General features: G+C 46.2%; 1 protein-coding gene across 1 annotated transcript in view; it reads left to right on the top strand.

Moving 5' to 3' along the window:
• The first annotated feature begins 3733 nt into the window (after positions 1-3733).
• klhl38a (kelch-like family member 38a) overlaps positions 3734-24744 on the top strand; it is a 49108-nt gene continuing 28097 nt past the window's right edge. The window contains exon 1 of the mRNA XM_038987264.1: positions 3734-3924. Within this exon, the coding sequence (XP_038843192.1) occupies positions 3734-3924 (191 nt within the window). The remainder of the gene's footprint in view (positions 3925-24744) is intronic.

The raw sequence follows: 24744 nt of genomic DNA, 5'->3' as shown, positions 1-24744 counted from the left end.
CACTCCACAAATGTCTTGTTAACAAACTATAGTTTTGGCAAGTCGGTTAGGACATCTACTTTGTGCATGACACAAGTAGTTTTTCCACCAATTGTTTACAGACAGATTATTTCACATATACAGTTGGGAGAACAAGTATTTGATACACTGCCGATTTTGCAGGTTTTCCTACTTACAAAGCATGTAGAGGTCTGTAATTTTTATCATAGGTACACTTCAACTGTGAGAGACGGAATCTAAAACAAAAATCCAGAAAATCACATTGTTTGATTTTTAAGTAATTAATTTGCATTTTATTGCATTACATAAGTATTTGATACATTAGAAAAGCAGAACTTAATATTTGGTACAGAAACCTTTGTTTGCAATTACAGAGATCATACGTCTCCTGTAGTTCTTGACCAGGTTTGCACACACTGCAGCAGGGATTTTGGCCCACTCCTCCATACAGACCTTCTCCAGATCCTTCAGGTTTCGGGGCTGTCGCTGGGCAATACGGACTTTCAGCTCCCTCCAAAGATTTTCTATTGGGTTCAGGTCTGGAGACTGGCAAGGCTACTCCAGAACCTTGAGATGCTTCTTATGAAGCCACTCCTTAGTTACCTCTGGCTGTGTGTTTCGGGTCGTTGTCATGCTGGAAGTCTCAGCCACGACCCATCTTCAATGCTCTTACTGAGGGAAGGAGATTGTTGGCCAAGATCTCGCGATACATGGCCCCATCCATCCTCCCCTCAATACAGTGCACTCGTCCTGTCCCCTTTGCAGAAAAGCATCCCCAAAGAATGATGTTTCCACCTCCATGCTTCACGGTTGGGATGGTGTTCTTGGGGTTGTACTCATCCTTCTTCTTCCTCCAAACACGGCGATTCAACCATAATGACCAGGGAGGTTTTCCAATGTATTTATTCTGGGTAAAAATTAAATAAGAAGCAAATATTGAATATCCCCTTGAGCATGGTGAAGTTATTACTTACACTTTGGATGGTGTATCAATACACCCAGTCACTACAAAGATACAGGCGTCCTTCCTAACTCAATTACCGGAGAGGAAGGAAACCGCTCAGGGATTTCACCATGAGGCCAATGGTGACTTCAAAACAGTTACAGAGTTTAATAGCTGTGATAGGAGAAAACTGAGGATGGATCAACAACATTGTAGTTACTCCACAACACTAACCTAAATGACAGAGTGAAAAGAAGGAAGCATGTATAGAATAAAAATATTCCTGAACATGCATTAAGGCACTAAAGTAAAACTGCAAAATATAAAGCAAAGAAATGTACTTTATGTAAGCATTGTGTTTGGGGCAAATCCAACACATCACTGATTACCACTCTTCATATTTTCAAGCATGGTGGCTGCTTCATGTTATGGATATGCTTGTCATCGACAAGGACTAGGGAGTTGTTTAGGATAAAAATAAACTGAATAGAGATAAGCACAGGCAAAATCCTAGAGGATAACCTGGTTCAGTCTGCTTTCCAACAGACACTGGGAGACAAATGTACCTTTCAGCAGGACAATAACCTAAAACACAAGGCCAAATATACACTGGAGTTGCTTACCAAGATGACAGTGAATGTTCCTGAGTGGTTACAGTTGACTTAAATCTGCTTGAAAATCTATGGCAAAACTTGAAAATGGCTGTCTAGCAATGATCAACAACCAACTTGACAGAGCTTGAAGAATTAAACAAATAAATATTATTAATTAAACAAATAGTAATGTGCAAATATTGTACAAAGGTGCTTCCGAAGGGGTGTGGAAAGCTCTTAGAGACTTACCCAGAAAGACTCACAACTGTAATCGCTGCCAAAGGTGCTTCCGAAGGGGTGTGGAAAGCTCTTAGAGACTTACCCAGAAAGACTCACAGCTGTAATCGCTGCCAAAGGTGCTTCCGAAGGGGTGTGGAAAGCTCTTAGAGACTTACCCAGAAAGACTCACAACTGTAATCGCTGCCAAAGGTGCTTCCGAAGGGGTGTGGAAAGCTCTTAGAGACTTACCCAGAAAGACTCACAACTGTAATCGCTGCCAAAGGTGCTTCCGAAGGGGTGTGGAAAGCTCTTAGAGACTTACCCAGAAAGACTCACAACTGTAATCGCTGCCAAAGGTGCTTCTACAAAGTATTGACTCGGGGGTTTGATTACCTATGTAAATAAGACATTTCTGTATTTCATTTTCAATAAATTTGCCAACATTTTCTAAAAACGTATTCACTTTATCATTATATGGCGTATTGTGTGTCCAGTCGTGGCCAAAAGTTTTGAGAATGACACAAATATTAATTTCCACAAGTTTGCTGCTTCAGTGTCTTTAGATATTTTTGTCAGATGTTACTATGGAATACTGAAGTATAATTACAAGTATTTCATAAGTGTCAAAGGCTTTTATTGACAAGTACATGAAGTTGATGCAAAGAGTCAATATTTGCAGTGTTGACCCTTCTTTTTCAAGACCTCTGCAATCCGCTCTGGCATGCTGTCAATTAACTTCTGGGCCACATCCTGACTGATGGCAATGCTTGGAGTTTGTCAGAATTTGTGGGTTTTTGTTTGTCCAACCGCCTCTTGAGGATTCACCACAAGTTCTCAATGGGATTAAGGTCTGGGGAGTTTCCTGGCCATGGACCCAAAATATCGATGTTTTGTTCCCCGAGCCACTTAGTTATCACTTTTGCCTTATGGCAAGGTGCTCCATCATGCTGGAAAAGGCATCGTTCGTCACCAAACTGTTCCTCGGTGGTTGGGAGAAGTTGCTCTCGGAGGATGTGTTGGTACCATTCTTTATTCATGGCTGTGTTCTTAGGCAAAATTGTGAGTGAGCCCACTCCCTTGGCTGAGAAGCAACCCCACACATGAATGGTTTCGGGATGCTCTACTGTTGGCATGATACAGGACTGATGGTAGCGCTCACCTTGTCTTGTCCGGACAAGCTTTTCCCGGATGCCCCAAACAATCGGAAAGGGGATTCATCAGAGAAAATTTCTTGACCCCAGTCCTCAGCAGTCCAATCCCTGTACCTTTCGCAGAATATCAGTCTGCCCTGATGTTTTTCCTGGCGAGAAGTGGCTTCTTTGATGCCCTTCTTGACACCAGGCCATCCTCCAAAAGTCTTCGCCTCACTGTGCGTGCAGATGCACTCACACCTGCCTGCTGCCATTCCTGAGCAAGCTCTGTACTGGTGGTGCCCCGATCCCCACAGCTGAATCAACTTTAGGAGACGGTCCTGTCGCTTGCTGGACTTTCTTGGGTGCCCTGAAGCCTCCTTCACAACAATTGAACCGCTCTCCTTTAAGTTTTTGATGATCCGATAAATGGTTGATTTAGGTGCAATCTTACTGGCAGCAATATCCTTGCCTGTGAAGCCCTTTTTGTGCAAAGCAATGATGACGGCACGTGTTTCCTTGCAGGTAACCACGGTTGACAGAGGAAGAACAATGATTCCACGCACCACCCTCCTTTTGAAGCTTCCAGTCTGTTATTCGAACTCAATCAGCATGACAGAGTGATCTCCAGCCTTGTCCACTTAATTGCAAATCATCTGATCACTCTTCATAACATTCTGGAGTATATGCAAATTGCCATCATACAAACTGAGGCAGCAGACTTTGTGAAAATGTATATTTGTGTCATTCTCATATTTATATTGAACAAAAATTGACCCCAACTCTGGTAAAATGCTCATAAAACCATTCAATACAGTTATTCTCCCTCCCTCTCTCCCTTTAACAGAATGGCTCTCTGTGCGTCCCTGAAGACCCTTGAGGTGTTCCCGTTTAGAGACCCAGAGCTGTCTTCCCTCCTGCTGTCCCAGCTGAACAGCCTGAGACAGGAGAGGATCCTAACTGACGTGCTGCTCTGTTCAGAAAACACAGAGATCCCCTGCCATAGGAACGTACTGGTGTCCTCCAGCCTATACTTCAGGTCAGCTACAATACAGTACAAACTCATTGATTCATTATACAGAGAGCAGAAGACAACCCGACTACAGAAACTCACCTAACACGACTACAGAACTCACCAAACACAACACGACTACAGAACCTCACCAAACACAACATGACTACAGAACTCACCTAGCACAACACGACTACAGAACCTCACCAAGCACAACACGACTACAGAACTCACCTAGCACAACACGACTACAGAACTCACCAAGCACAACACGACTACAGAACTCACCAAACACAACACGACTACAGAACTCACCTAGCACAACACGACTACAGAACCTCACCTAGCACAACACGACTACAGAACTCACCAAACACAACACGACTACAGAACCTCACCTAGCACAACACGACTACAGAACTCACCAAAAACAACACGACTACAGAACTCACCAAACACAACACGACTACGGAACTCACCTAGCACAACACGACTACAGAACCTCACCTAGCACAACACGACTACAGAACTCACCAAACACAACACGACTACAGAACTCACCAAACACAACATGACTACAGAACTCACCAAGCACAACACGACTACAGAACTCACCAAGCACAACACGACTACAGAACTCACCTAGCACAACCCGACTACAGAACTCACCAAACACAACACGACTACAGAACCTCACCTAGCACAACACGACTACAGAACTCACCAAGCACAACACGACTACAGAACTCACCTAGCACAACCCGACTACAGAACCTCACCAAACACAACACGACTACAGAACCTCACCAAGCACAACACGACTACAGAACTCACCTAGCACAACACAACTACAGAACTCACCAAACACAACACGACTACAGAACCTCACCTAGCACAACACGACTACAGAACCTCACCAAGCACAACATGACTACAGAACCTCACCTAGCACAACACGACTACAGAACCTCACCAAACACAACACGACTACAGAACCTCACCTAGCACAACACGACTACAGAACTCACCTAGCACAACACGACTACAGAACCTCACCTAACACAACACGACTACAGAATCTCACCAAGCACAACACGACTACAGAACCTCACCTAGCACAACACGACTACAGAACCTCACCTAACACAACACGACTACAGAACTCACCTAGCACAACACGACTACAGAACTCACCTAGCACAACACGACTACAGAACTCACCAAGCACAACATGACTACAGAACCTCACCAAGCACAACATGACTACAGAACCTCACCAAGCACAACACGACTACAGAACTCACCAAACACAACACGACTACAGAACCTCACCAAGCACAACACGACTACAGAACTCACCAAACACAACACGACTACAGAACCTCACCTAGCACAACATGACTACAGAACTCACCAAACACAACACAACTACAGAACTCACCAAGCACAACATGACTACAGAACCTCACCTAGCACAACACGACTACAGAACTCACCTAGCACAACACGACTACAGAACCTCACCAAACACAACATGACTACAGAACTCACCAAACACAACATGACTACAGAACTCACCTAGCACAACACGACTACAGAACCTCACCAAGCACAACACGACTACAGAACTCACCTAGCACAACACGACTACAGAACCTCACCAAACACAACATGACAACAGAACCTCACCAAACACAACATGACTACAGAACCTCACCAAACACAACACGACTACAGAACCTCACCAAGCACAACACGACTACAGAACCTCACCAAGCACAACACGACTACAGAACCTCACCAAGCACAACACGACTACAGAACCTCACCAAGCACAACACGACTACAGAAACTCACCAAACACAACACGACTACAGAACTCACCAAACACAACACGACTACAGAACTCACCTAGCACAACACGACTACAGAACCTCACCAAGCACAACATGACTACAGAACTCACCTAGCACAACATGACTACAGAACCTCACCTAGCACAACACGACTACAGAACTCACCTAGCACAACACGACTACAGAACTCACCAAACACAACACGACTACAGAACCTCACCAAACACAACACGACTACAGAACTCACCTAGCACAACATGACTACAGAACCTCACCAAACACAACACGACTACAGAACTCACCAAACACAACACGACTACAGAACTCACCTAGCACAACACGACTACAGAACCTCACCAAACACAACATGACTACAGAACCTCACCAAACACAACATGACTACAGAACTCACCTAGCACAACACGACTACAGAACTCACCAAACACAACACGACTACAGAACTCACCTAGCACAACACGACTACAGAACCTCACCAAGCACAACATGACTACAGAACTCACCTAGCACAACATGACTACAGAACCTCACCTAGCACAACACGACTACAGAACTCACCTAGCACAACACGACTACAGAACTCACCTAGCACAACACGACTACAGAACTCACCTAGCACAACCCGACTACAGAACCTCACCAAACACAACACGACTACAGAACCTCACCAAGCACAACACGACTACAGAACTCACCTAGCACAACACAACTACAGAACTCACCAAACACAACACGACTACAGAACCTCACCTAGCACAACACGACTACAGAACCTCACCAAGCACAACATGACTACAGAACCTCACCTAGCACAACACGACTACAGAACCTCACCAAACACAACACGACTACAGAACCTCACCTAGCACAACACGACTACAGAACTCACCTAGCACAACACGACTACAGAACCTCACCTAACACAACATGACTACAGAACCTCACCAAGCACAACACGACTACAGAACCTCACCTAGCACAACACGACTACAGAACCTCACCTAGCACAACACGACTACAGAACTCACCTAGCACAACACGACTACAGAACTCACCTAGCACAACACGACTACAGAACTCACCAAGCACAACATGACTACAGAACCTCACCAAGCACAACATGACTACAGAACCTCACCAAGCACAACACGACTACAGAACTCACCAAACACAACACGACTACAGAACCTCACCAAACACAACACGACTACAGAACCTCACCTAGCACAACATGACTACAGAACTCACCAAACACAACACAACTACAGAACTCACCAAGCACAACATGACTACAGAACCTCACCTAGCACAACACGACTACAGAACTCACCTAGCACAACACGACTACAGAACCTCACCAAACACAACATGACTACAGAACTCACCAAACACAACATGACTACAGAACTCACCTAGCACAACACGACTACAGAACCTCACCAAGCACAACACGACTACAGAACTCACCTAGCACAACACGACTACAGAACCTCACCAAACACAACATGACTACAGAACCTCACCAAACACAACATGACTACAGAACCTCACCAAACACAACACGACTACAGAACCTCACCAAGCACAACACGACTACAGAACCTCACCAAGCACAACACGACTACAGAACCTCACCAAGCACAACACGACTACAGAACCTCACCAAGCACAACACGACTACAGAAACTCACCAAACACAACACGACTACAGAACTCACCAAACACAACACGACTACAGAACTCACCTAGCACAACACGACTACAGAACCTCACCAAGCACAACATGACTACAGAACTCACCTAGCACAACATGACTACAGAACCTCACCTAGCACAACACGACTACAGAACTCACCTAGCACAACACGACTACAGAACTCACCAAACACAACACGACTACAGAACCTCACCAAACACAACACGACTACAGAACTCACCTAGCACAACATGACTACAGAACCTCACCAAACACAACACGACTACAGAACTCACCAAACACAACACGACTACAGAACTCACCTAGCACAACACGACTACAGAACCTCACCAAACACAACATGACTACAGAACCTCACCAAACACAACACGACTACAGAACTCACCTAGCACAACATGACTACAGAACTCACCTAGCACAACACGACTACAGAACTCACCAAACACAACACGACTACAGAACTCACCTAGCACAACACGACTACAGAACCTCACCAAGCACAACATGACTACAGAACTCACCTAGCACAACATGACTACAGAACCTCACCTAGCACAACATGACTACAGAACCTCACCTAGCACAACATGACTACAGAACCTCACCAAACACAACACGACTACAGAACTCACCAAACACAACATGACTACAGAACTCACCTAGCACAACATGACTACAGAACTCACCTAGCACAACACGACTACAGAACTCACCTAGCACAACATGACTACAGAACCTCACCAAACACAACACGACTACAGAACTCACCTAGCACAACACGACTACAGAACTCACCTAGCACAACATGACTACAGAACTCACCAAACACAACACGACTACAGAACTCACCTAGCACAACACGACTACAGAACCTCACCAAACACAACACTACTACAGAACCTCACCAAACACAACATGACTACAGAACCTCACCAAGCACAACACGACTACAGAACCTCACCAAACACAACACTACTACAGAACCTCACCAAACACAACATGACTACAGAACTCACCAAACACAACACGACTACAGAACCTCACCAAACACAACACTACTACAGAACCTCACCAAGCACAACACGACTACAGAACCTCACCAAACACAACACTACTACAGAACCTCACCAAACACAACATGACTACAGAACTCACCAAACACAACACGACTACAGAACCTCACCAAACACAACACGACTACAGAACTCACCAAACACAACACGACTACAGAACTCACCTAGCACAACACGACTACAGAACTCACCTAGCACAACACGACTACAGAACTCACCAAACACAACACGACTACAGAACTCACCAAACACAACACGACTACAGAACCTCACCTAGCACAACACGACTACAGAACTCACCAAACACAACACGACTACAGAACCTCACCTAGCACAACACGACTACAGAACTCACCAAAAACAACACGACTACAGAACTCACCAAACACAACACGACTACGGAACTCACCTAGCACAACACGACTACAGAACCTCACCTAGCACAACACGACTACAGAACTCACCAAACACAACACGACTACAGAACTCACCAAACACAACATGACTACAGAACTCACCAAGCACAACACGACTACAGAACTCACCAAGCACAACACGACTACAGAACTCACCTAGCACAACCCGACTACAGAACTCACCAAACACAACACGACTACAGAACCTCACCTAGCACAACACGACTACAGAACTCACCAAGCACAACACGACTACAGAACTCACCTAGCACAACCCGACTACAGAACCTCACCAAACACAACACGACTACAGAACCTCACCAAGCACAACACGACTACAGAACTCACCTAGCACAACACAACTACAGAACTCACCAAACACAACACGACTACAGAACCTCACCTAGCACAACACGACTACAGAACCTCACCAAGCACAACATGACTACAGAACCTCACCTAGCACAACACGACTACAGAACCTCACCAAACACAACACGACTACAGAACCTCACCTAGCACAACACGACTACAGAACTCACCTAGCACAACACGACTACAGAACCTCACCTAACACAACACGACTACAGAACCTCACCAAGCACAACACGACTACAGAACCTCACCTAGCACAACACGACTACAGAACCTCACCTAACACAACACGACTACAGAACTCACCTAGCACAACACGACTACAGAACTCACCTAGCACAACACGACTACAGAACTCACCAAGCACAACATGACTACAGAACCTCACCAAGCACAACATGACTACAGAACCTCACCAAGCACAACACGACTACAGAACTCACCAAACACAACACGACTACAGAACCTCACCAAGCACAACACGACTACAGAACTCACCAAACACAACACGACTACAGAACCTCACCTAGCACAACATGACTACAGAACTCACCAAACACAACACAACTACAGAACTCACCAAGCACAACATGACTACAGAACCTCACCTAGCACAACACGACTACAGAACTCACCTAGCACAACACGACTACAGAACCTCACCAAACACAACATGACTACAGAACTCACCAAACACAACATGACTACAGAACTCACCTAGCACAACACGACTACAGAACCTCACCAAGCACAACACGACTACAGAACTCACCTAGCACAACACGACTACAGAACCTCACCAAACACAACATGACTACAGAACCTCACCAAACACAACATGACTACAGAACCTCACCAAACACAACACGACTACAGAACCTCACCAAGCACAACACGACTACAGAACCTCACCAAGCACAACACGACTACAGAACCTCACCAAGCACAACACGACTACAGAACCTCACCAAGCACAACACGACTACAGAAACTCACCAAACACAACACGACTACAGAACTCACCAAACACAACACGACTACAGAACTCACCTAGCACAACACGACTACAGAACCTCACCAAGCACAACATGACTACAGAACTCACCTAGCACAACATGACTACAGAACCTCACCTAGCACAACACGACTACAGAACTCACCTAGCACAACACGACTACAGAACTCACCAAACACAACACGACTACAGAACCTCACCAAACACAACACGACTACAGAACTCACCTAGCACAACATGACTACAGAACCTCACCAAACACAACACGACTACAGAACTCACCAAACACAACACGACTACAGAACTCACCTAGCACAACACGACTACAGAACCTCACCAAACACAACATGACTACAGAACCTCACCAAACACAACATGACTACAGAACTCACCTAGCACAACACGACTACAGAACTCACCAAACACAACACGACTACAGAACTCACCTAGCACAACACGACTACAGAACCTCACCAAGCACAACATGACTACAGAACTCACCTAGCACAACATGACTACAGAACCTCACCTAGCACAACACGACTACAGAACTCACCTAGCACAACACGACTACAGAACTCACCTAGCACAACACGACTACAGAACTCACCTAGCACAACCCGACTACAGAACCTCACCAAACACAACACGACTACAGAACCTCACCAAGCACAACACGACTACAGAACTCACCTAGCACAACACAACTACAGAACTCACCAAACACAACACGACTACAGAACCTCACCTAGCACAACACGACTACAGAACCTCACCAAGCACAACATGACTACAGAACCTCACCTAGCACAACACGACTACAGAACCTCACCAAACACAACACGACTACAGAACCTCACCTAGCACAACACGACTACAGAACTCACCTAGCACAACACGACTACAGAACCTCACCTAACACAACATGACTACAGAACCTCACCAAGCACAACACGACTACAGAACCTCACCTAGCACAACACGACTACAGAACCTCACCTAGCACAACACGACTACAGAACTCACCTAGCACAACACGACTACAGAACTCACCTAGCACAACACGACTACAGAACTCACCAAGCACAACATGACTACAGAACCTCACCAAGCACAACATGACTACAGAACCTCACCAAGCACAACACGACTACAGAACTCACCAAACACAACACGACTACAGAACCTCACCAAACACAACACGACTACAGAACCTCACCTAGCACAACATGACTACAGAACTCACCAAACACAACACAACTACAGAACTCACCAAGCACAACATGACTACAGAACCTCACCTAGCACAACACGACTACAGAACTCACCTAGCACAACACGACTACAGAACCTCACCAAACACAACATGACTACAGAACTCACCAAACACAACATGACTACAGAACTCACCTAGCACAACACGACTACAGAACCTCACCAAGCACAACACGACTACAGAACTCACCTAGCACAACACGACTACAGAACCTCACCAAACACAACATGACTACAGAACCTCACCAAACACAACATGACTACAGAACCTCACCAAACACAACACGACTACAGAACCTCACCAAGCACAACACGACTACAGAACCTCACCAAGCACAACACGACTACAGAACCTCACCAAGCACAACACGACTACAGAACCTCACCAAGCACAACACGACTACAGAAACTCACCAAACACAACACGACTACAGAACTCACCAAACACAACACGACTACAGAACTCACCTAGCACAACACGACTACAGAACCTCACCAAGCACAACATGACTACAGAACTCACCTAGCACAACATGACTACAGAACCTCACCTAGCACAACACGACTACAGAACTCACCTAGCACAACACGACTACAGAACTCACCAAACACAACACGACTACAGAACCTCACCAAACACAACACGACTACAGAACTCACCTAGCACAACATGACTACAGAACCTCACCAAACACAACACGACTACAGAACTCACCAAACACAACACGACTACAGAACTCACCTAGCACAACACGACTACAGAACCTCACCAAACACAACATGACTACAGAACCTCACCAAACACAACACGACTACAGAACTCACCTAGCACAACATGACTACAGAACTCACCTAGCACAACACGACTACAGAACTCACCAAACACAACACGACTACAGAACTCACCTAGCACAACACGACTACAGAACCTCACCAAGCACAACATGACTACAGAACTCACCTAGCACAACATGACTACAGAACCTCACCTAGCACAACATGACTACAGAACCTCACCTAGCACAACATGACTACAGAACCTCACCAAACACAACACGACTACAGAACTCACCAAACACAACATGACTACAGAACTCACCTAGCACAACATGACTACAGAACTCACCTAGCACAACACGACTACAGAACTCACCTAGCACAACATGACTACAGAACTCACCTAGCACAACACGACTACAGAACCTCACCAAACACAACATGACTACAGAACCTCACCAAGCACAACACGACTACAGAACCTCACCAAACACAACACTACTACAGAACCTCACCAAACACAACATGACTACAGAACTCACCAAACACAACACGACTACAGAACCTCACCAAACACAACACGACTACAGAACTCACCAAACACAACACGACTACAGAACTCACCTAGCACAACACGACTACAGAACTCACCTAGCACAACACGACTACAGAACTCACCAAACACAACACGACTACAGAACTCACCAAACACAACACGACTACAGAACCTCACCTAGCACAACACGACTACAGAACTCACCAAACACAACACGACTACAGAACCTCACCAAACACAACACGACTACAGAACTCACCAAACACAACACGACTACAGAACCTCACCAAACACAACATGACTACAGAACTCACCTAGCACAACATGACTACAGAACCTCACCTAGCACAACATGACTACAGAACCTCACCTAGCACAACATGACTACAGAACCTCACCAAACACAACACGACTACAGAACTCACCAAACACAACATGACTACAGAACTCACCTAGCACAACATGACTACAGAACTCACCTAGCACAACACGACTACAGAACTCACCTAGCACAACACGACTACAGAACCTCACCTAGCACAACACGACTACAGAACCTCACCAAACACAACACGACTACAGAACTCACCAAGCACAACATGACTACAGAACTCACCTAGCACAACACGACTACAGAACTCACCTAGCACAACACGACTACAGAACCTCACCTAGCACAACACGACTACAGAACCTCACCAAACACAACATGACTACAGAACTCACCAAACACAACACGACTACAGAACCTCACCAAACACAACACGACTACAGAACCTCACCTAGCACAACATGACTACAGAACTCACCAAACACAACACAACTACAGAACTCACCTAGCACAACACGACTACAGAACTCACCAAACACAACACGACTACAGAACTCACCAAACACAACACGACTACAGAACTCACCTAGCACAACACGACTACAGAACTCACCAAACACAACACGACTACAGAACCTCACCAAACACAACATGACTACAGAACCTCACCAAGCACAACACGACTACAGAACCTCACCAAACACAACACGACTACAGAACTCACCAAACACAACACGACTACAGAACTCACCAAGCACAACATGACTACAGAACCTCACCAAACACAACATGACTACAGAACTCACCTAGCACAACACGACTACAGAACCTCACCAAGCACAACACGACTACAGAACCTCACCAAACACAACACGACTACAGAACTCACCAAACACAACACGACTACAGAACTCACCAAGCACAACACGACTACAGAACTCACCTAGCACAACACGACTACAGAACCTCACCAAACACAACACGACTACAGAACCTCACCAAGCACAACACGACTACAGAACCTCACCAAGCACAACACGACTACAGAACCTCACCAAGCACAACACAACTACAGAACCTCACCAAGCACAACACGACTACAGAACCTCACCTAGCACAACACGACTACAGAACTCACCAAACACAACACGACTACAGAACCTCACCTAGCACAACACGACTACAGAACCTCACCTAGCACAACATGACTACAGCACCTCACCTAGCACAACATGACTACAGCACCTCACCAAACACAACACGACTACAGAACCTCACCAAACACAACACGACTACAGAACCTCACCAAACACAACACGACTACAGAACCTCACCAAACACAACACGACTACAGAACCTCACCAAACACAACATGACTACAGAACCTCACCTAGCACAACACGACTACAGAACCTCACCAAGCACAACACGACTACAGAACCTCACCAAGCACAACACGACTACAGAACCTCACCTAGCACAACACGACTACAGAACTCACCAAACACAACACGACTACAGAACCTCACCTAGCACAACACGACTACAGAACCTCACCTAGCACAACATGACTACAGCACCTCACCTAGCACAACATGACTACAGCACCTCACCAAACACAACACGACTACAGAACCTCACCAAACACAACACGACTACAGAACCTCACCAAACACAACACGACTACAGAACCTCACCAAACACAACACGACTACAGAACCTCACCAAACACAACATGACTACAGAACCTCACCTAGCACAACATGACTACAGAACTCACCTAGCACAACACGACTACAGAACTCACCTAGCACAACACGACTACAGAACTCACCAAACACAACACGACTACAGAACTCACCTAGCACAACACGACTACAGAACTCACCTAGCACAACATGACTACAGAACTCACCTAGCACAACACGACTACAGAACTCACCTAGCACAACACGACTACAGAACCTCACCTAGCACAACACGACTACAGAACCTCACCAAACACAACACGACTACAGAACTCACCAAGCACAACATGACTACAGAACTCACCTAGCACAACACGACTACAGAACTCACCTAGCACAACACGACTACAGAACCTCACCAAACACAACATGACTACAGAACTCACCAAACACAACACGACTACAGAACCTCACCAAACACAACACGACTACAGAACCTCACCTAGCACAACATGACTACAGAACTCACCAAACACAACACGACTACAGAACCTCACCAAACACAACACGACTACAGAACCTCACCAAACACAACACGACTACAGAACCTCACCAAACACAACACGACTACAGAACCTCACCAAACACAACACGACTACAGAACCTCACCAAACACAACATGACTACAGAACCTCACCTAGCACAACATGACTACAGAACTCACCTAGCACAACACGACTACAGAACTCACCTAGCACAACACGACTACAGAACTCACCAAACACAACACGACTACAGAACTCACCTAGCACAACACGACTACAGAACCTCACCAAACACAACACGACTACAGAACTCACCTAGCACAACATGACTACAGAACTCACCAAACACAACACGACTACAGAACTCACCTAGCACAACATGACTACAGAACCTCACCTAGCACAACATGACTACAGCACCTCACCAAACACAACACGACTACAGAACCTCACCAAACACAACACGACTACAGAACTCACCAAACACAACACGACTACAGAACTCACCAAACACAACACGACTACAGAACCTCACCAAACACAACACGACTACAGAACTCACCAAACACAACACGACTACAGAACCTCACCAAACACAACACGACTACAGAACTCACCTAGCACAACACGACTACAGAACTCACCTAGCACAACACGACTACAGAACTCACCTAGCACAACACGACTACAGAACTCACCAAGCACAACATGACTACAGAACCTCACCAAACACAACATGACTACAGAACTCACCAAACACAACACGACTACAGAACCTCACCAAACACAACACGACTACAGAACCTCACCAAACACAACACGACTACAGAACTCACCAAACACAATACGACTACAGAACTGTCTGTCTGTGGGGCACGTGTGTGTGTGTGTGTGTGTGCTTATGAATGGGAGTGTGAGGGATGGTGAATATGTGTAGGAGGGCGGGAGAGAATGGGTGTGTGGAGGCATAGGTTATATGTTGTGTGTGAATGAAGGAGAATGGATGAGTTACTTGATGGATTGATGGGTGTAAGTATATCTAAGAGGAAGGGAGGGTGTGAAAAGATGAGAGGTTGGGACAAACTTGGCTTTGGTGGGGTAAAGGGGGGAGGGTGGGACAAGCTTGGCTTGGGTGGGGGGTTGGGACAAGCTTGGCTTGGGTGGGGTAAAGAGGGGAGGGTGGGACAAGCTTGGCTTGGGTGGGAGGTTGGGACAAGCTTGGCTTGGGTGGGGTAAAGAGGGGAGGGTGGGACAAGCTTGGCTTGGGTGGGGGGTTGGGACAAGCTTGGCTTGGGTGGGGTAAAGATGGGAGGGTGGGACAAGCTTGGCTTGGGTGGGGGGTTGGGACAAGCTTGGCTTGGGTGGGGGGTTGGGACAAGCTTGGCTTGGGTGGGAGGTTGGGACAAGCTTGGCTTGGGTGGGGTAAAGAGGGGAGGGTGGGACAAGCTTGGCTTGGGTGGGGGGTTGGGACAAGCTTGGCTTGGGTGGGGTAAAGATGGGAGGCTGGGACAAGCTTGGCTTGGGTGGGGTAAAGGGGGGAGGGTGGGACAAGCTTGGCTTGGATAGGGTAAAGGATGGGAGGTTGGGGCAAGCTTGGCTTGGGTGGGGTAAAGGGGGGAGGGTGGGACAAGCTTGGCTTGGGCGGGGTAAAGGATGGGAGGTTGGGGCAAGCTTGGCTTGGGTTTCGGTAAAGGGGGGAGTAAAACTGGACAGATTAAGAGAGGATGTCGAGTCATTATTATTCTTTGTTTGCCATCATAGCTAAAATTCAATGGTGGTTATTGGTGAGAGTGGAGATGTGTTCTATCTGATGGATTGGGGCATTCTGAAAGTATTCAGACCCCTTGAGTTTTCCCACATTTTGTTACGTTACAGCCTTATTCCAAAATTGATTAACTAGTCTTATTTCATCATCAATCTACACACAATACCTTGTAATGACAAAGCAAAACCAGTTTTTTAGAAATTATAGGACATTTATAAAATTAAATATCATACTTATGTATTATTTATTCAGAATCCCTGAGATGACAAGGTAAAAATCTGTCGTTCTGCCCCTGAACAAGGCAGTTCCCTGGTAGGCCGTCATTGTAAATATGAATTTGTTCTTCACTGACTTGCCTAGTTATATAAAGGTAAAAAAAAAAAAAAACTATTTAGACCCTTTACTCAGTACTTTGTTGAAGCACCTTTGGCAGCAATTACAGCCTTGGGTCTTCTTGCGTATGACACTACAAGCTTGGCACATCTGTATTTGGGGATTTGGGAGTTTCTCCCATTCTTCTCTGCAGATCCTCTCAAGCTCTGCCAGGTTGGATGGGGAGTGTCGCTGCACATCTATTTTCAGGTCTCTCCAGAGATGTTCGATCGGGTTCAAGTCCGGGCTCTGGCTGGGCCACTCAAGGACATTCAGAGTCTTGTCCCGAAGCCACTCCTGCATTGTCTTGGCTGTGTGCTTAGGGTCGTTGTCCTGTTGGAAGGTGACCCTTCGCCCCAGTCTGAGGTCCGGAGCGCTCTGGAGCAGGTTTTCATCAAGGATCTCTCTGTACTTTGCTCTGTTCATCTTTGCTTCGATCCTGACTAGTCTCCCAGTCCCTGCCCCTGAAAAACATCCCCACAGCATGATGCTGCTACCACCATGCTTCGCCTTAGGGATGGTGCCAGGTTTGTGAGAGTCTTGAGGTGCCTTTTGGCAAACTCCAAGCAGGCTGTCATGTGCCTTTTACTGAGGAATGTCTATGGCCACTCTACCATGGAATGCTGCAGAGATGGTTGTCCTTCTGGAAGGTTCTCCCATCTCCACAAAGGAACTCTGTAGCTCTGTCATAGTGACCACCGGGTTCTTGGTCACCTCCCTGACCAAGGCCATTCTCCCCTGATTGCTCAGTTTGGCCGGGCGGCCAGCTCTAGGAAGAGTCTTGGTGGTTCCAAACTTTTTCCATTTTAGAATGATGGAGACCACTGTTCTTGGGGACCTTCAATGTTACAGACATTTTTGGGTACCCTTCACCAGATCTGTGTCTCGACACAATTCTGTCTTAGAGCTCTACGGACAATTCCTTCGACCTCATGGCTTGGTTTTTGCTCTGACATGTACCGTCAAATGTGGGACCTTATATAGACAGGTGTGTGCCTTACCAAATCATGTCCAATCAATTGAATTTACCACAGGTGGACTCCAATCAAGTTGTAGAAACATCTCAAGCATGATCAATGGAAACAGGATGCACCTGAGCTCAATTTCTCATAGCAAAGGGTCTGAATACTTATGTAAATAAGGTATTTCTAAAAACCTGTTTTCGCTTTGTCATTATGGGGTATTGTGTGTAGATTGATGAGGAAAGAAATCTAGAATTTAATCAATTTTAGAATAAGGATGTAATGTAACAAAATGTGGAAAATGTGAAGGGGTCTGAATACTTTCAGAATGCACTGTATAGTATTATTTAATTCACGAGGTACTACAAACTGACCACAATACTTACCATGCCTTTTGAAAGTATTTCCAACCATTAACATATTCCACATTTTGTTGTTACAGACTGACTTTAAAATGGATTAAATAGATTTTTTGTCTCACCCATCTACACACATAACGGCAAAGTGAAAATATGTTTTTAGAATTTTTTTGCAATTTTTTTTTTTAAATACACTAATATCTCATTTACATAAGTATTCATGCTCCTAAGTCAATATATGTCAGAATCACCTTTGGCAGTGATTACAGCTGTGAGACATTCTGAGTAGAGCTTTCTGGGTAGAGTCTTCAATGTTTGTCAAGTTGGTTGTTGATCATTGCTAGACAGCCATTTTCCTGTCTTGCCATATATTTTCAAGCTGATTCAACTCAACTGTAACTAGGCCACTCAGGAACATTCAATGTCATCTTGGTAAGCAACTCCAGTGTAGATTTGGCCTTGTGTTTTAGGTTATTGTCTTGCTGAAAGGTGAATTTGTCTCCCAGTGTCTGTTGGAAAGCAAACTGAACCAGGTTTTCCTCCAAATTTTGTCTGTGCTTAGCTCTGTTCCGTGTATTTTTTATCCTAAACAACTCCCTAGTCCTAAACGATTGCAAGCATACCCATAACATGTTGCAGCCACCATCATACTTGAAAATATGAAGAGTGGTAATCAGTGATGTGTTGGATTTGCCCCAAACATAACGCTTTGTATTCAGGACAAAAAGTTAATTTCTTAGCTACATTTTTTGCAGATTTACTTTAGTGCCTTATTTGCAAACAGGATGTATGTTTTGGAATATGTTTTATTCTGTACAGGCTTCCTTCTTTTCACTCTGTCATTTAGGTTAGTGTTGTGGAGTAACTACAATGTTGTTGATCCATCCTCAGTTCTCTCCTCTCACAGCCATTAAACTCTGTAACTGTATTCAAGTCACCATTGGCCTCATGGTGAAATCTCTGAGCAATTTCCTTCCTCTCCAACTACTGAGTTAGGAAGGACGCCTGTATCTTTGTTGTGACTGGGTGTATTGATATACCTTCCAAAGTGTAATTAAAATCTTCAACATGCTCAAAGGGATATTCAATGTCTGCTTTTTTATTTTTATTTAATCCATCTACCAATAGGAGCGCTTCTCTGTGAGGCATTTGGAAAACCTCCCTGGTCTTTGTGGTCGAAATGTAATTCTCTATTGAGGAACCGACCAGATAATTGTATGTGTTTTAACCTGTATACCAGTAGGTACCCTTGTAATTCACTGTTCGACTGAGAGACCTTACAGATAATTGTATGTGTTTTAACCTGTATACCAGTAGGTACCCTTGTAATTCACTGCTCGACTGAGAGACCTTACAGATAATTGTATGTGTTTTAACCTGTATACCAGTAGGTACCCTTGCTCGACACTGCTCGACTGAGAGACCTTACAGATAATTGTATGTGTGGGGTACAGAGATGAGCTCGTCATTCAAACATCATGTTAAATACTATTACTACAGACAGAGTGATTCCATGCAACTTATTATGTGACTTGTTAAGGAACATTTTTACTCCTGAACTTATTTAGGCTCCTTGCCATAACAAAGGGGTTGAATACTTATTGTCTCAAGACATTTCAGCTTTTCATTTTTAATTCATTTGTAAACATTTCTAAAAACATAATTCCACTTTAACATTATGGGGTGTTGTGTGTAGGCCTGTTGGTGTATTGTGTGTAGGCCTGTTGGGGTATTGTGTGTAGGCCTGTTGGGGTATTGTGTGTAGGCCTGTTGGTGTATTGTGTGTAGGCCTGTTGGGGTCTTGTGTGTAGGCCTGTTGGGGTCTTGTGTGTAGGCCTGTTGGGGTATTGTGTGTAGGCCTGTTGGGGTATTGTGTGTAGGCCTGTTGGTGTATTGTGTGTAGGCCTGTTGAGGTATTGTGTGTAGGCATGTTGGGGTATTGCGTGTAGGCCTGTTGGGGTATTGTGTGTAGGCCTGTTGGTGTATTGTGTGTAGGCCTGTTGAGGTATTGTGTGTAGGCCTGTTGGGGTATTGTGTGTAGGCCTGTTGGGGTATTGTGTGTAGGCCTGTTGGGGTATTGTGTGTAGGTCTGTTGGGGTATTGTGTGTAGGCCTGTTGGTGTATTGTGTGTAGGCGTGTTGGGGTGTTGTGTGTAGGCCTGTTGGGGTATTGTGTGTAGGCCTGTTGGGGTATTGTGTGTAGGCCTGTTGGGGTATTGTGTGTAGGTCTGTTGGGGTATTGTGTGTAGGCCTGTTGGTGTATTGTGTGTAGGCCTGTTGGGGTATTGTGTGTAGGCCTGTTGGGGTGTTGTGTGTAGGCCTGTTGGGGTATTGTGTGTAGGCCTGTTGGGGTGTTGTGTGTAGGCCTGTTGGGGTATTGTGTGTAGGCCTGTTGGGGTATTGTGTGTAGGCCTGTTGGGGTATTGTGTGTAGGCCTGTTGGGGTATTGTGTGTAGGCCTGTTGGGGTATTGTGTGTAGGCCTGTTGGTGTATTGTGTGTAGGCCTGTTGGGGTATTGTGTGTAGGCCTGTTGGGGTATTGTGTGTAGGCCTGTTGGGGTATTGTGTGTAGGCATGTTGGGGTATTGTGTGTAGGCCTGTTGGGGTATTGTGTGTAGGCATGTTGGGGTATTGCGTGTAGGCCTGTTGGGGTATTGTGTGTAGGCCTGTTGGGGTATTGTGTGTAGGCCTGTTGGGGTATTGTGTGTAGGCCTGTTGGTGTATTGTGTGTAGGCCTGTTGGTGTATTGTGTGTAGGCCTGTTGGGGTATTGTGTGTAGGCCTGTTGGGGTATTGTGTGTAGGCCTGTTGGGGTATTGTGTGTAGGCCTGTTGGGGTATTGTGTGTAGGCCTGTTGGGGTATTGTGTGTAGGCCTGTTGGGGTATTGTGTGTAGGCCTGTTGGTGTATTGTGTGTAGGCCTGTTGGGGTATTGTGTGTAGGCCTGTTGGTGTATTGTGTGTAGGCCTGTTGGGGTATTGTGTGTAGGACCGTTGGGGTATTGTGTGTAGTCCTGTTGGTGTATTGTGTGTAGGCCTGTTGGTGTATTGTGTGTAGGCCTGTTGGGGTATTGTGTGTAGGCCTGTTGGTGTATTGTGTGTAGGCCTGTTGGGGTATTGCGTGTAGGCCTGTTGGGGTGTTGTGTGTAGGCCTGTTGGGGTATTGTGTGTAGGCCTGTTGGGGTATTGTGTGTAGGCCTGTTGGGGTGTTGTGTGTAGGCCTGTTGGGGTATTGTGTGTAGGCCTGTTGGGGTATTGTGTGTAGGCCTGTTGTGGTATTGTGTGTAGGCCTGTTGGTGTATTGTGTGTAGGCCTGTTGGGGTATTGTGTGTAGGCCTGTTGGGGTATTGTGTGTAGGCCTGTTGGGGTATTGTGTGTAGGCCTGTTGGTGTATTGTGTGTAGGCCTGTTGGGGTATTGTGTGTAGGCCTGTTGGGGTATTGTGTGTAGGCCTGTTGGGGTATTGTGTGTAGGCCTGTTGGGGTATTGTGTGTAGGCCTGTTGGTGTATTGTGTGTAGGCCTGTTGGGGTATTGTGTGTAGGCCTGTTGGGGTATTGTGTGTAGGCCTGTTGGGGTATTGTGTGTAGGCCTGTTGGGGTATTGTGTGTAGGCCTGTTGGGGTATTGTGTGTAGGCCTGTTGGGGTATTGTGTGTAGGCCTGTTGGGGTATTGTGTGTAGGCCTGTTGGGGTATTGTGTGTAGGCCTGTTGGGGTATTGTGTGTAGGTCTGTTGGGGTATTGTGTGTAGGCCTGTTGGGGTATTGTGTGTAGGCCTGTTGGGGTATTGTGTGTAGGCCTGTTGGTGTATTGTGTGTAGGCCTGTTGGGGTATTGTGTGTAGGCCTGTTGGGGTATTGTGTGTAGGCCTGTTGGGGTATTGTGTGTAGGCCTGTTGGGGTATTGTGTGTAGGTCTGTTGGGGTATTGTGTGTAGGCCTGTTGGGGTATTGTGTGTAGGCCTGTTGGGGTATTGTGTGTAGGCCTGTTGGGGTATTGTGTGTAGGCCTGTTGGGGTATTGTGTGTAGGCCTGTTGGGGTATTGTGTGTAGGCCTGTTGGGGTATTGTGTGTAGGTCTGTTGGGGTATTGTGTGTAGGCCTGTTGGGGTATTGTGTGTAGGCCTGTTGGGGTATTGTGTGTAGGCCTGTTGGGGTGTTGTGTGTAGGCCTGTTGGGGTGTTGTGTGTAGGCCTGTTGGGGTGTTGTGTGTAGGCCTGTTGGGGTGTTGTGTGTAGGCCTGTTGGGGTATTGTGTGTAGGCCTGTTGGGGTATTGTGTGTAGGCCTGTTGGGGTATTGTGTGTAGGCCTGTTGGGGTATTGTGTGTAGGTCTGTTGGGGTATTGTGTGTAGGCCTGTTGGGGTGTTGTGTGTAGGCCTGTTGGGGTGTTGTGTGTAGGCCTGTTGGGGTGTTGTGTGTAGGCCTGTTGGGGTGTTGTGTGTAGGCCTGTTGGGGTATTGTGTGTAGGCCTGTTGGGGTATTGTGTGTAGGCCTGTTGGGGTATTGTGTGTAGGCCTGTTGGGGTATTGTGTGTAGGTCTGTTGGGGTATTGTGTGTAGGCCTGTTGGTGTATTGTGTGTAGGCCTGTTGGGGTATTGTGTGTAGGCCTGTTGGTGTATTGTGTGTAGGCCTGTTGAGGTATTGTGTGTAGGTCTGTTGGGGTATTGTGTGTAGGCCTGTTGGGGTATTGTGTGTAGGTCTGTTGGGGTATTGTGTGTAGGCCTGTTGGGGTATTGTGTGTAGGTCTGTTGGGGTATTGTGTGTAGGTCTGTTGGGGTATTGTGTGTAGGCCTGTTGGGGTATTGTGTGTAGGCCTGTTGGGGTATTGTGTGTAGGCCTGTTGGGGTATTGTGTGTAGGCCTGTTGGGGTATTGTGTGTAGGTCTGTTGGGGTATTGTGTGTAGGTCTGTTGGGGTATTGTGTGTAGGCCTGTTGGGGTATTGTGTGTAGGTCTGTTGGGGTGTTGTGTGTAGGCCTGTTGGGGTGTTGTGTGTAGGCCTGTTGGGGTATTGTGTGTAGGCCTGTTGGGGTATTGTGTGTAGGCCTGTTGGGGTATTGTGTGTAGGCCTGTTGGGGTATTGTGTGTAGGTCTGTTGGGGTATTGTGTGTAGGCCTGTTGGTGTATTGTGTGTAGGCCTGTTGGGGTATTGTGTGTAGGCCTGTTGGTGTATTGTGTGTAGGCCTGTTGAGGTATTGTGTGTAGGTCTGTTGGGGTATTGTGTGTAGGCCTGTTGGGGTATTGTGTGTAGGTCTGTTGGGGTATTGTGTGTAGGCCTGTTGGGGTATTGTGTGTAGGTCTGTTGGGGTATTGTGTGTAGGTCTGTTGGGGTATTGTGTGTAGGCCTGTTGGGGTATTGTGTGTAGGCCTGTTGGGGTATTGTGTGTAGGCCTGTTGGGGTATTGTGTGTAGGCCTGTTGGGGTATTGTGTGTAGGTCTGTTGGGGTATTGTGTGTAGGCCTGTTGGTGTATTGTGTGTAGGCCTGTTGGTGTATTGTGTGTAGGCCTGTTGGGGTATTGTGTGTAGGGCTGTTGGGGTATTGTGTGTAGGCCTGTTGGGGTATTGTGTGTAGGCCAGTGACAATTGAATCCATTTGAAATCCAGGCTGTAGCACAACAAAATGTGGAAATTGTCAAGGGGTGTTTTCTCTAAAGCACTGTAAGTGGCAGTCTTTCTCCAATGTATTGTCATGTGTATGTATATACATAATCCACAGGCTTTTGGTACATTAGGAGACGAGTTGGAGCTTAAAAGCCCTA

The sequence above is a fragment of the Salvelinus namaycush genome, unplaced genomic scaffold (genome assembly GCF_016432855.1).
Source record: "Salvelinus namaycush isolate Seneca unplaced genomic scaffold, SaNama_1.0 Scaffold681, whole genome shotgun sequence".
Classification (NCBI taxonomy): domain Eukaryota; kingdom Metazoa; phylum Chordata; class Actinopteri; order Salmoniformes; family Salmonidae; genus Salvelinus; species Salvelinus namaycush.
Note: the sequence above shows the minus strand (reverse complement) of the source record. Positions and strands in the feature narration are given on the sequence as shown.